General features: G+C 38.8%; 4 protein-coding genes across 4 annotated transcripts; 1 reads left to right on the top strand and 3 right to left on the bottom strand.

The window, feature by feature from the left end:
* Positions 1-31: 31 nt before the first annotated feature.
* On the bottom strand, positions 32-607 carry LOC114360794 (vitellogenic carboxypeptidase-like). The gene has a single exon (XM_028315591.1). The coding sequence runs from the start codon at positions 605-607 to the stop codon at positions 74-76; it is 534 nt and encodes a 177-aa protein (XP_028171392.1). The 3' UTR covers positions 32-73.
* A 3,592-nt stretch (positions 608-4,199) lies between these two features.
* LOC114360790 (venom serine carboxypeptidase) lies at positions 4,200-6,450 on the top strand. Its single transcript, XM_028315587.1, has one exon. The coding sequence runs from the start codon at positions 4,460-4,462 to the stop codon at positions 5,921-5,923; it is 1,464 nt and encodes a 487-aa protein (XP_028171388.1). The 5' UTR covers positions 4,200-4,459; the 3' UTR covers positions 5,924-6,450.
* Positions 6,336-7,967, bottom strand: Hel25E (ATP-dependent RNA helicase 25E). The gene has a single exon (XM_028315588.1). The coding sequence runs from the start codon at positions 7,842-7,844 to the stop codon at positions 6,564-6,566; it is 1,281 nt and encodes a 426-aa protein (XP_028171389.1). The 5' UTR covers positions 7,845-7,967; the 3' UTR covers positions 6,336-6,563.
* Positions 7,968-9,228: 1,261 nt separating this feature from the next.
* Positions 9,229-13,430, bottom strand: LOC114360803 (nucleoredoxin-like). Its single transcript, XM_028315600.1, has 4 exons — positions 13,415-13,430; positions 11,270-11,565; positions 10,509-10,599; positions 9,229-10,041 (listed from the first exon to the last, which is right to left on the bottom strand). Exons 1-4 carry the CDS (start codon positions 13,428-13,430, stop codon positions 9,620-9,622), a joined length of 825 nt encoding a protein of 274 aa, XP_028171401.1. The 3' UTR covers positions 9,229-9,619.
* Positions 13,431-13,746: the final 316 nt, after the last annotated feature.

The raw sequence follows: 13,746 nt of genomic DNA, 5'->3' as shown, positions 1-13,746 counted from the left end.
TTATTATAAAAAAAACATTTCATCATAAAATTATAATATTTTATGTAACTTTACCAAAACCCATGTAAAATAGTCAAAATTTGCCTTGGATGAAGCGAGTTATGAGGTTTAGGGCCCACTTCGGTTGATCATGGGGCACCATGTGTCCGGCATTTCGTACCAAGACTTCTGTCAGATTGCCAGCTTTCTTCCAATAACCAGCTATATCATCTCCAACTTTCCACACATTTCTAGTGGCTTTTTTGTACTCTTCAGCCGAAGAAAAGTTTAGGTTACGTAAGAAATTTTCTGTCAACGGATATGCAACAATAATGTCTAGCTGCCCATTATAAAACAATATGCGGTAGTGTGAAAGTAACTCAGTTATGTCTGGTGCTACCGATTTAAGTATGTCAAATGCCAAGTGTATTTGTACTTCTTCCCCGGAGTTGAATGGCAGTCCCCCTACATGGATACTATGTCTTAACTTATCGTTTTGTAGTAAATCTGTGAAAATAGACATGTCGTCATCATTATCTGTTTTTAGGAAATTGTAGTAGTCGGTGAACCCTGTATAAGATTTGAAGTAAGAGAAGTTAGTCAATTCTCCATCCATTAGTTTGTCCATCAGNTGGGAGATTCAACATTTCAGATCTCTATTTAAAGGAAAATACGCAAAAGTTTGGCATTTCTTCCCTAGCACGAATACGAATTGTGAAAGTTAAGAGTTATATGAAAAAAACTAAAAAGTCATTTATATAGGCTCTTAAAAAGCACTTTTACACGTCCCAGTATTAACCCTACCACCAGGGTTGCCAACTCTACGTATTTTTACGTAGATCTACGTATTTTAAGCCTTCCTTGCAAACCTACGAACTTCAGTCCTAGAATCTACGTATTTTCTATCAAATTTGCAAAATAGGCTGAATGGGCATCATTTCCTTTACTTTCGCGAAAAAGTTAATAAACGTTCCGTTTCATACTAACGCACACCACTCACCTCGCCACTCAACACATCGCGCCAAAGCAGATGACTCATATCACATGGGTTATTAGTCCGCTCACGGATAATTGGCATGTGGCAAAAGTCGAAACTAATGTTATTTTAACATTTCCCCATTGAAAAAATGCTGTGAGCGCCTGTCTGAAAACATTTCTGATAATGATACACAATAAAAGTGTACTTTACTACTTTTAGGGTAATATAAATTGTATATCTTCAGTCGAAGAGTGAACACAGGGAATTCTGCCGATAGGTGCCTCGGTGAGAGGTATTTCTTTTATTAGGGTTTTGTGCAGGATCGTGGAATGTCCTGTCTCCTTGTTTTGCTTCTATATGCCGTTCTTACCTTTAAGTCTTAGAGCGGCTGCTTGCGCTTCCTCCGAATGATGAGGTCTAAAGATCTGAGATTCGCCGTGTGGTGACGGCAGAGTAGAATACATTTGTCACCAACTCCAACTCTTCCCGCGGGTGTCGTAAGAGGCGACTTAGGGACTACACATCAAACAGAGAACGGGCAGCAGCGCTCTCTGAAGAACATCAATCTTTTAAACTGCGATCTCCAACCCGCCTGCCAAGCGTGGGGATTATGGCAATACCCTCCACTATAGTGAAGGAGGCTCATAGTCCAGCAGTGGACTGTAAAGGGCTGTTGATGATGATGATGAGTTGTGTTCTGTGCCACCACACAAGTGATCTATAATAATATGTGTAAGAGGGCCATATAACCGACGTGTAGAGCCAGTGTTATCTTTGGGTTGAGACCTCATCTACTACCAATGAGTATCTTGCACTGATGGAATGCTATACAGGCCATTTTTATTTTGTTCTCGACATGACTCGCCCAGTTCAATTTATTGTCTAAGGTGATGAGTTTTGTTTATAAAGAGTTCTGGTAGTTGGAGCTCTTGTAAATTCTATAATGCACTTATTAAGTACTTTTATTGACAACGTTAGGCACTATGAATTCAATTATATGTTTTACTAGTAGATGTTAACCATTATTTATTAAAACTATTAACTAAAGTTCTTTGATTTATAAACTACGCATTATGTTTTCCTTTAATCTGACAATTGGGCTAAGTTATATCATTTTACACCAAATAATTAACCAAATCATTAGTTGCGATTTTCAAATGTTTTTGATCTAAGTAACTGATAACATTTTACACATGTACGAAACTTTTGTGGTTAATGGTATTAGTCTAATTGAATCATTATACACAAAATAAATAATCATTTGTCTTTTACTTTTTGTGCTATAAATTAAGTTACATTCTTTTTCACCAACCAACAATACATAGTTTTTTTTTGTGTATATTAATATGAGTCATCTTATATTGTTAATCACAAATTCAATCTGAACAACTTCAATCGTGTAAAAAGTAGTAACACGAGTCGTACCTCTTGACACAATAAAAAATTGAAAGAAGCCTCCGGTACACTTTGTTAAAAGTAGACATGTATCAATATACACGAAAGAAAACTCAAAATTGGTTCACAAAGCCTTACTTGTATCATTTGGCACAACATTATTTTCTTTTCTATACGTCGTAGAAACATACCGATTAGATACAAAAATAGCTAATTTTTCAGAGATTCACATTATGTTATAAAGTCAATTTTGATCTAAGTCGAGTTAGATCCCTTTTCACTGGGGGTACAGAAATTTTAATGGACTATGTGTAATATTTTTCCACTTTCTTGTTATAGGTACTCATTGACTCACCACAATAAACAATACTTCGTAACATCGGTTTATTACTTAAGTTGCAAAGTGCAAATAATATTATTATACTAGCTTTTGCCCGCGGCTTCAACCGCGTGAAATTTAGTGTCACAGATCGGCATAAATTATAGCCTATATGTTAATTTGGGTTACAAACAAAAATACTGTAAAGTTTCAACAAAATCCGTTCAGTAGTTTTTGCGTGAAAGAGTAACAAACATCCAGACATCCAAACTTTCGCATTAGTAGGATACCTACTGTTCATACAAGAACACTGTTGTTGCACTACTACCTACCTACTTAGCAAAGAACAAAGGATTGGTAAGACTATTACGATAAATTATACAGTCACATTATTATTCTGTTCTAGGTAAACATTACCTTTTGCCCGCGGCTTCACCAGCGTGAAATTCAGTTTGCGTCTATAAAATATTATGTTATTCTGAGTATAAACAAGCAGTAACTGTAAAGTTTAATCAAAATCCGTTCAGCAGTTTTTGCGTGAAAGAGTAACAGTCACACAAACCACGCACAAACACTCGCATTTATATTGACGACGTATAAAATTAAAAAGCACTTTTCTAAAAAAATTTGAATTGGAAAAAGTTACGAAACTACTTAGAATAAGTACCTGCATGGTGAACTTAAAGCTAAACTCATTAACTGCTGCCAGTCAACCTTTGAGTCTTGCAGATAGTGAGCCTGCAGTATTTAATGTGTTTCTCACTGAATTAATATTATTTATTATGCTTGTAACTTAATAATAATAGTTTACTCTTGCAGCTGACTGTACTTAATACTTATTAACACAGTTACCTACTTACTTAGCTACTATTGATAACTTGTTCTAAATTAACAACAACTGCTTTTGGCCTAAAATTAGGCCTCGTTTATTATTATGTCCGATATAAAAGATGTTTGCAAAATAATGGTTAACTTTAAATTAATCACATTTATCACATTATTGCCAATTGCATAACATTTTGAAATTAGTGGACGTGGTGAACCGTCAAGAACAAAGGGGGTCCGGGTTCAATTCCCGGTCTGATAACATTTGGAGAATGACCTCTACAAAGTGCATTTAATTTTTTTCTTCGAGATCGTGTTTAATATTCACCTGATAATGAACTACTTAGGTAGGGCATAATAATTAAGATGCTTTTGGTCTTTTTCTCATTCTAAAAAACTGCGGCCTATTTCAGAATCTATCGATAAAACGACGATGCGCCATTTATTTCGGCTTAAAAAATGATAATTTGTTGAAGTGTTTTAAGTGCATAAATTACATAGCTTTTTCTCTTTGAAAGTAAGAGTTTGTTTTCCTGCTTTTTTAAAGGACCGTATTATTCTGGATAAAGAGCGCGCATCATTCAAACTAGATTTTATAAAATGCATAATTCTATTGATTTCAGAATTACTACACAATTTACGCGGTCGACGGAATTTTTTTTAAGGAAATAATCCGGTTTGTATTTTCACTGTGCAGGCGCAAAGCTGCATGCGAGCAAACAGTGGGCGGGCGTGTTCCATTGTTGGTCGAAAAGTGTAAAGCCGTGGTAAAGCGCTAAAAGCTCCTTTCAGCTGCTGAGTTGTCAAAGTGTCAATGTCAAACTAAGTTAACTTTGTTGTTGTTTTATCAACAATGATTTTTTAGTTTCCCTAACGGCAAAGTACCGATAAGCCGGTTTATATACAAAGGTTAAGTATTTTTGTTATCACGCCAGTCATTGGCGATAATTCAAGCAGTCAGGATGGCCCGCGCGCTCTGTTTTTTGCTTGCTCTTCAAGCACTCAACGTTCAAGGCTTCTTCCACCGGTATCCTAAGATCGAGCTTGGCGAACGCGACGGTGGTGATGCTGGGAAACCTCTATTCCTCACGCCATACGTCGAGAGCGGAAACATCGCTGATGGCAGGCGGCTAGCACGTGTGCCGTTCACAGAGAGTTTGAGGATCAAAAGTTACGCCGGCTACTTCACTGTTGACAAGAAATACAACTCCAACCAGTTCTTCTGGTACTTCCCAGCGATGACCTCGAATAATCAGCCGGCTCCGGTGGTGGTGTGGCTGCAGGGCGGGCCGGGCGCTACTTCTTTGTACGGACTCTTCACTGAGAATGGGCCTCTAAGGGTTCGCAACGGCAAATTTGAACGCAGGAAGTACAACTGGGCTCTGAGCCATCACGTCATCTACATCGACAACCCCGTTGGAACAGGATTCAGTTTTACAAATGACAGCAAAGGTTACTGTATTGATGAGGCCCAGGTGGGGGAACAGCTGTATTCAACTCTCATACAATTCTTCCAACTATTTCCTGAACTGCAACAGAATAAGTTCTTTGTCACAGGTGAGTCATACGGTGGAAAGTATGTTCCTGCACTGGCTTACACCATACATAAGAAGAACCCTACTGCTTCATTGAAAATCAACCTGAAAGGAATTGCAATAGGTAATGGATTGAGTGACCCTGAGCATCAACTGTTGTATGGCAAATATTTGTACCAAATAGGCCTCATTGATTGGAACCAAGCCAAGGTGTTTGAAGAGTATGAAAATAAAACAAGAGACTTCATTCAGAAAGGTCAATGGAATGATGCTTTTGATACATTTGACACCCTCTTGAATGGTGACTTAATAGATGGGAAGAGCATTTTCTACAATATGACTGGTTTTAACTTTTATTTCAACTACCTGCACACCAAGGACTACACAAACTATGAAGACTTTGGTCCCATGCTACAGAAGAGTTCTGTGAGGAAAGCCATTCATGTAGGCGATTTGCCTTTCAATAATGGTTCCATAGTAGAGCAGCATTTGAAGCAGGATGTGATGAAGTCAGTTGCACCATGGATTTCAGAGCTCCTCGACCATTACTATGTTGTGATATACAATGGGCAGCTGGACATCATTGTGGCTTATCCTTTGACTATAAATTACTTGAGGAATCTGAATTTCACTGGATCTGAAGACTACAAGACTGCTAAAAGGTACATTTGGAAAGTGGATGACGAGGTAGCTGGATATGTGAAGCAAGCTGGGAAGCTGGTTGAGATCATGGTGAGGAATGCAGGCCATATGGTGCCAGGAGACCAACCAAAGTGGGCATTGGATCTCATCACAAGGTTCACTCATGAAAAAACCTTTGGTGACCATGATGTTTATAACAAGCATTACAGAAAAAAGAATGGCATTTATGAAAAGAAAATGTTTGTTTGATAAAAGTTATGTTTCAAATTCCATTGTAATTACTAAGTGTACTTATTTTCCTTTGTAAGCTAAATTGTTGTAATTCTAGGTATTGTGTTCAAGGTATTCACTGTAATCACAAACCTACTCAATGTTAGCATTGTCTCAAGACTCAATACTCATTGTTGAAATAAAGTTTTTATAGATCTGAACAATGGTCTTTTATTTTATCTTATCAAAATTTAATTTGTATCTTATACATAGTCTAGCTAGGGAACTCAAATACTAAATAACAAATATAAAAGTAATGAGTTTAAGTACCTTATAAAGTTATAATTGACTTAGGTAGATTTGATTTGGCATAAACTAGGTATACCATTTATAACAAAAATTAAGATTTAACATAGTTGCAGATCTGGGAATGTATTACAATAAGAGGCAATTTTCACAATATCAAATGTCACTTTAATTACTTTTAAACCTAAATTATTAGTATTTGGACATGAGCTGTGCCTACCAATGTATTACACAAGGTGATCACTCTGTCGAACTTACAATAGATTAACAAACTAAATGAAACAACACTCATGTTGGTAAATGACAGCCGGATGTCTAAAGTTAATTACCACAAAGTTGGTACAAAATGGGAATGAAACACTAAAGTCCATAATTATCGGCCCTCAATGTAGGTAGACAGCTCTATCTCTTCAGGCAACTCCGTTATGTTCACATCGAAACGGTCTTGCACTTCATTCAGGATCTTGGCATCGTTTTCATCAGATACCATGGTTATGGCCAAACCCTTGGTACCAAATCGCCCGGCGCGAGCCACTCGATGTAAGTAGGTGTCCGAGTCTTCAGGCATGTCATAGTTGAATACTATGTTCACTCGCTCAATATCCATTCCTCGTCCAAACAGGTTGGTGGCAACAAGGATTCGCTTCTGGAAGTCCTTGAATTGCTGATAACGAGAAAGACGCTCATCTTGAGTCATGTTTCTGTGGATTCCAATAGCAGGGAAGTTCTGATCTGTCAGCAATTGAGCTAGTGCTATACAACGTTGCACTGACTTCACAAATATCACAACTTGGTTGAATTCCAAAACATCCAACAGCTCGAAAAGCTTTTTGTTTTTCTCGTTTTCCTTCAACTTCACGTAATGCTGCTGCAGTCCGTGCAGTGTCAGCTTGGCCTCGTCATCTACGTACACCTCCATAGGATCCTGCATGAATTTCTTGCACACTGGTCGAATTTCCTTGCTCAAAGTAGCGGAGAACATCATAACTTGTTTTCCGTGTGGGGTGTTCCTAAATATCTCCTGCACGTCGCGCCTCATGTCCAGAGATTCCAGCATTTTGTCACACTCGTCCAGGATGAAGTGTTTTAGATGTTTCAGGTTTAATTTCTTGCTGTTGACTAAAGCTAAGATTCTGCCGGGAGTTCCCACGACGATGTGCGGGCAGGCGGTCTTCAGCACTTCCTCATCCTTTTGGATGGGCATTCCGCCAAAGAACACGGACACACGTACACCAGACATGTACTTTGAGAATCTTTCATACTCTTTGCTGATCTGGAAGGCCAACTCACGAGTGTGGCACATAACTAGCACGTAAACATGATTCTCAGACGGTTCCAGCTGCTGCAATGTTGCTAAAACAAACACGGCCGTTTTCCCCATACCGGACTTCGCTTGACACAGAATGTCCATGCCCAATACAGCTTGTGGAATGCACTCATGCTGGACTTCTGAAGGATGCTCGAAACCGCAGTCGACGATTGCTCTCAAAATCTCCGGTTTCAAGAGAAAATCTCTGAAGCCAGAGCTGTGGATTGATACGTAAGAACCCTTAACCTCTTTCTTGGGAACCGCGTCTGCCGCCCCCTCGGTAGTCTGCTGTTCCGCCTGCTCTTCATCCTCGTCGTAGTCGAGAAGTTCGTCGTTATCGGCCATGATTTGTAGTTACTAAATATAACTATTTACGACACGGACTCCAGAAGAGCACGTGAAATTTATTTTGAACAATTTTATTTCACAAATGGCGTCGTCGACCGGCGTCAATATTAGTGTTGTGCACCACAATCGAGTTAAGGTAAATCAATATGGCAATTGAAATATTTTTCGATGATTATTTTTTTCGATAAGGACGAATAATGAATAAAAATATCATGTCCTATTTCAAAACAATGTGAAATTATTTAATTCGATTTGAAATGTTCTGTAATGCAAAGTATTTTCATGAGAATTTTACACAAAATTTTCAATTGAACACTCACATTTGAGAATCGATTAAGATTTGATTAATTCAACGAATGAAAAACATTTTTTTTTTTTTCTTTCATTCTATTTCCCGCCATTTGTCTATGGTAAAGTACCACGGGTGCGTTCATCAAGTTTTTATTTTTGGTAATGCAACGATTACTACTACGACTAATTTTATTTGTTTAAAGATATTGTTGAGAAACCAACTCTGTTAACTACTGGACCGATTTAGATTAAATTGTAGTATGAAGGTAGCGTTGGTCGCAGTCCCCGGTCCTGTAAGCAATATTTCCTAGAAGATAGAAGAGAATCAGATGTGTTCTTTTCACCCGACTACGCTAGGAGGGTTATTGTCAAATTCAATTTTTAAGCAAACTGTGTTTTATTAATAATAGGCCGAATCCGCATTACGGCTAAACCGCCGCGGTTTCTAACCGCGTGATTTTATAACCAACTTAAAGTAAATGCAAGCGTCCGCATTGTGACTTTTTCCCGCGTATAAGTTTCGGATGAACTAACGTTTATAATAAAATAACGAATACCAAAGTTACAAAATAGCCACTAACCTGTAGAACAAATCATGGATTGCTTTCAGCAGATATTGTACGGAGTCCAGACACGATGATCGAACCGGTTTGATATCCCTTTGAATCCTTGGAGATACGTTTTTCACGAGTACTAACTAAGGTTCCATGATGTCACTTTCACTAATTTCATTTCGCATCATCACTTTATTGTCCGGAGAAGTCTGATTTGAGTATTTTCACAGTTAAATTTAAATAATTGTGAAAAAAAATGTTTGAGTTGCGGTTGCTTTGAAGTGTTTTTACAACAATGCTTTGATTGGTCTCTCAAGTTGCCAGAACTTTAATAATGGCCAATCAAATCACTTTAAACAGTGGACTAGCGCCATCTGTCGCAACATTTCAACCAATGCCGTATCCAAACATTAAATGGAGGGAAACAAAAATATGCTACTAACCAATAGGAATTATTTAGGGGTCAATACAAAAACTTTATAGAGGGTAGTTATTTTTTTATTTTATTAATTACTGAAAATTTCTACCCAGCCCACTTTGCACTATATCGATTTGGATTTCCTACTATCAAGTCACTAGAATAAAATATTATTATAGCCTTTATTTTATACAATAAATAAAACAATATCTCAAATCTAAAATGTATTTGGTCTGTAATACAAAAAATTACGCTATTCTCTACTCTCTACTAACAATGAATGAAACTATTTTATAAAAGTCTGATTTAAACATATTTTATTTCGTTTCGTAGCGAGTTTTTATTTTAATAACACGAATCCACGTAAACAACTGTAACTTCATTTCAGAAATACAATCAATACAGCGTGTCATAATTAGAATCCAAATTACTTAATCATACAAAATGATCCAATATCATTTATTCATATCTATGGAAAAACGTACTCGCTACAAACAATCATCAGTCCTCTAACATTTTTCACTATATGGCTTCAAAGGCTTGAAGTCCGCGTTACCACTAAGGTACGCATCGACGAAATTCTGCACAGAATCCGTGGTAATCTCGTCTCCATAGTTCATGGTCACCATCCTCTGCTTGGGGAAGTCTATGGCAGTTAAGAGCGGGACAGCGTCATCAAGACCGATGTGCTCTCTCAGCATGTCAGCGCTGTCTGTCCCGTCTATCCCAATGTAGAACATGACGTGCTTGAAAGATTTCTTTTTGACGCGGGAATGTTTGGAGGTGGGGTAGTCGAAGTCCATGGTTTCGTCGTCGGAGGAGTTCTGGTAGGGGCAGAAGCCTGGGTACTGGATGCTGCACTCCTCGTAGTACGATTCGGCGGATGGTGTGAGCACTGACTCGGCGAATTCGATCTCGGAGTCCTCGTCGTCTGGGGAAGAGACACGTGGGAATTAAAGACCATATCAAGAAGTTTTATGTTAAAAGTTTTTTATAAGTAGGTAGGTAAATTAAGTTATCTTTCTTCTAGAAAGGCATCACAAACTAGAGTACTTATCACCTTAGCATCACCACAGAATAAGTATTAGTATATACCTACACTGTTTACTGACAACCCAATTCTCACTATTTGTAAACTAGAGCCTAGAGCTTCGTATAAGTAGCTCTACAGCTTGTTAAGGGCTCAATCTGTTTGTTAAGGGTTAGACCAGATAAAGAGGTAAAAAGGTATGTATACAGGACTATTCCCACCTTTAGTTCTTACCGCTGCAACTCCTGTGTAGCCAGGATCTACAGCTTGGCCGCCAATAAAAACCCAACCAGTGAAGGTTAAGTTGGTGGTCCCGGGGAAAGTTAAACAGGTAGGTAGGTAGTTAAAAGAGGTTGAAAGCTACTGACCGACGAACAGCACGAGCGCGGCGTGTCGAGCCATCTTCAGCAGCGCCTGCTCCGTCAGCACCGACACCGGCCGCGCCGCCCATGGGAAGTTCTGCGGACAATATCCAATGTATAATTTATAAGAAATAAACAGTCTTTCGTTTCAGTACTTATTTACAAATAATAATCTGCCTACAGTCAACTTCTAGACATAGACTTTTGCTCTGTTTTGATTTGTTGCATCCAGCTTTTGCCAGCGACCTTTAAATCGTTAGTCCACTAGTCCATCTATAGGCTGGAGTCACGTTACAAAGCTCCGCTCAAGAACTGGTTTACTGCAGTGGTTATCAGCGCTTTGATAGATATATGAGTGCACAAATTCCAAATCATCATCATCATTTTAATCACAGTAGGTCCACTACTGTACACAACCCAAAAGATTTCAAGATTGACCGATTGGAAGCAGCCTGCAAGCAGCGTCTTCCTGCATTTATAAGGTCATTTGTGTCCAACTTTTCGGGTAAATGTCCCAATTAAAACAAAGATGGAAAATGAAGGTTTAGTTTTAGACTCACCAGTCCTAGAGTATCAGCAGCCAGATGAGTCCTTCCATTGACAGTCAGCACGCTGCCAGTAGGCGAGATCAGGACCAGTGCAGGGATGCCGGCAACTCCAAGAGCCGAGGGTAGCGCCAGCCGCGCCTTTACTGCGCTCCAGGGCACAGCTAATGCGTCCACCAAGGAAAAGACTGCACTGTGCGGTTATAGGACGATTTTACTCACCAGTCCTAAAGGATCAGCAGCGAGATGCGTCCTTCCATTGACAGTTAGCACACTGCCAGTAGGCGAGGTCAGGACCAGTGCAGGGATGCCGGCTACTCCAAGAGCCGAGGGTAGAGCCAGTCTTGCCTCCACCGCGCTCCAGGGGACAGCCAGAGCATCTACTGATGATACGGACTGTACTGTGCGGTTGTAGGACTGCTCACTCCTGGAAAAGAAGAGAGATTTGGTACTTGAATAGGTGTAGTGTGCAGTAAAGTGTTGCGGCGCAAGGGTTTCTCTCCTAGAGTCTGTTTTGTCTGGCTAAAACTATGATGGTGTCCAACTTTATGGGCTGTCAGAAGATGTCTATTTAGCATGTTATTTTGGTGGACATTTGATGTGATTTTGGGGAAAAATTGGAATGACACAATTTGGGTAGGCCAGGAAGCGATCTCTTTGGACAGCCTGCTTGAAAAATACGGAATGGAGTGTAGGAAGTTTCTTTCTATATAATTTCTTGCTAGAAAGTATTCAAAGCGTCCAATTTTGCGCAGCACAGCCTGCCTTAAATCAGTTTAATGCTTTTATTCGCATTTTTCCACCGAGCGGTGCCCGCGAAGTGCGCAGATTATAAATCAGCGTCATATTTACGGGTAATGGCGGACGCCGTAAATTCCCGGAATGGTTGCAGTGGCACGCGGTTCTAAAACAATTTGGTTCTGATGGTTCACTTTATACCAGTCTTTCCCAAAATGGGCGATAACGCCCCCTTGTGGGCGCTGCAGGCTTAAAGGGGGGCGGTAAGAGACCCAGAAAAAAAATCGAGACGTTGTGTAGAGGCTTGGGAGGCGTCATCTACTAGGAGGACTCTTAGACACCGACTGAGCACTCGACACTCGACTACAAATGGGGGCGCTAAAAAGAATTTATTCTCAAAGTGGGCAGTAGACAAAACAAGTTTGGGAACCGCTGCTTTATCTGTTGATATACTGCTATTAATGTTGGAATGCAAATACCTTTTACAAAGTATACATTTTTATTGTCAACTGTTTATTAAAAAAAAAAACAGTAAAACTACCTGGTTAGTAACCATCTGGAATACAAGGATATTGCGAAAGCTTTAAGCAACTAATACTTGATTTTTTGGCACACTTAAGTAGGTATCCCACACATCACTTCTGTGCTTAGATAGGTAAGCACTGTTCCTTCTTTGCATTATGTCATAAAATTATAATTATAAATCAGATAATGGTAGTTACACGACTTAGATTTGCAAGAGTCCATGTATAGATTGGGAACCACTACCTCTGCTTTTGTTATTACTGTACCACACTGTACCGTACCACAAAATATAACAGAAGGTAAACTCATGTATGNACAATTTTATTTCACAAATGGCGTCGTCGACCGGCGTCAATATTAGTGTTGTGCACCATAATCGAGTTAAGTTAAATCGATATGGCAATTGAAATATTTTTCGAAAATATTTTTTTCGATAAGGACGAATAATGAATAAAAATATCATTTCCTATTTCAACACAATGTGAAATTATTTAATTCGGTTTGAAATGTTCTGTAATGCAAAGTATTTTCATGAGAATTTTACACAAAATTTTCAATTGAACACTCACTTTTGAGAATCGATTAAGATTTGATTAATTCAACGAATGAATGACATCATTCTATTTCCCGCCATTTGTCTATGGTAAAGTACCACGGCTGCGTTCATTAAGTTTTTATTTTTGGTAATGCAACGATTACTACTACGACTAATTTTATTTGTTTAAAGATATTGTTGAGAAACCAACTCTGTTAACTACTGGACCGATTTAAATTAGGTAGGTATGAAGGTAGCGTTGGTCGCAGTCCCCGGTCCTATAGGCAATATTTCCTAGTAGATGTAAGAGAATCAAGATGCGTTCTTTTCACCCGACTACGCTAGAAGGATTTTCAAATTCAATTTTTAAGCAAACTGTGTTTTATTATTATTATTAGGTCGAGTCCGTATTACGGCTAAACCGCCGCGGTTTCTAACCGCGTGATTTTATAACCAACTAAAGGTAAATGCAAGCGTCCGCATTGCGGCTTTTTCCCGCGTATAAGTTTCGGATGAACTAACGTTTTTAATGGAATAACTAATACAAAAGTTACAAATTAGCCACTAACCTGTAGGACAAATCATGGATTGCTTTCAGCAGATATTGTACGGAGTCCAGACACGATGATGGAACCGGTTTGATATCCCTTTGAACCCTTGGAGATACGTTTTTCACGAGCACTAAGGTTCAATGATGTCACTCACTAATTTCATTTCACATCATCACTTTATTGTTCGGAGAAGTCTGATTTGAGTATTTTCACAGTTAAATTTAAATAATTGTGAAAAAAAAGCTTCAGTTGCGGTTGCTTTGAAGTGTTTTTGCAACAATGACTTGATTGGTCTCAAGTTGCCAGAACTTTATAAATGGCCAATCAAATCACTTTAAACAGAGGACTAG

This window comes from Ostrinia furnacalis, unplaced genomic scaffold, assembly GCF_004193835.3.
Source record: "Ostrinia furnacalis isolate ACB-3 unplaced genomic scaffold, ASM419383v2 OfSCF5175, whole genome shotgun sequence".
Lineage (NCBI taxonomy): Eukaryota > Metazoa > Arthropoda > Insecta > Lepidoptera > Crambidae > Ostrinia > Ostrinia furnacalis.
This window is presented reverse-complemented; position numbering and strand designations above follow the sequence as displayed.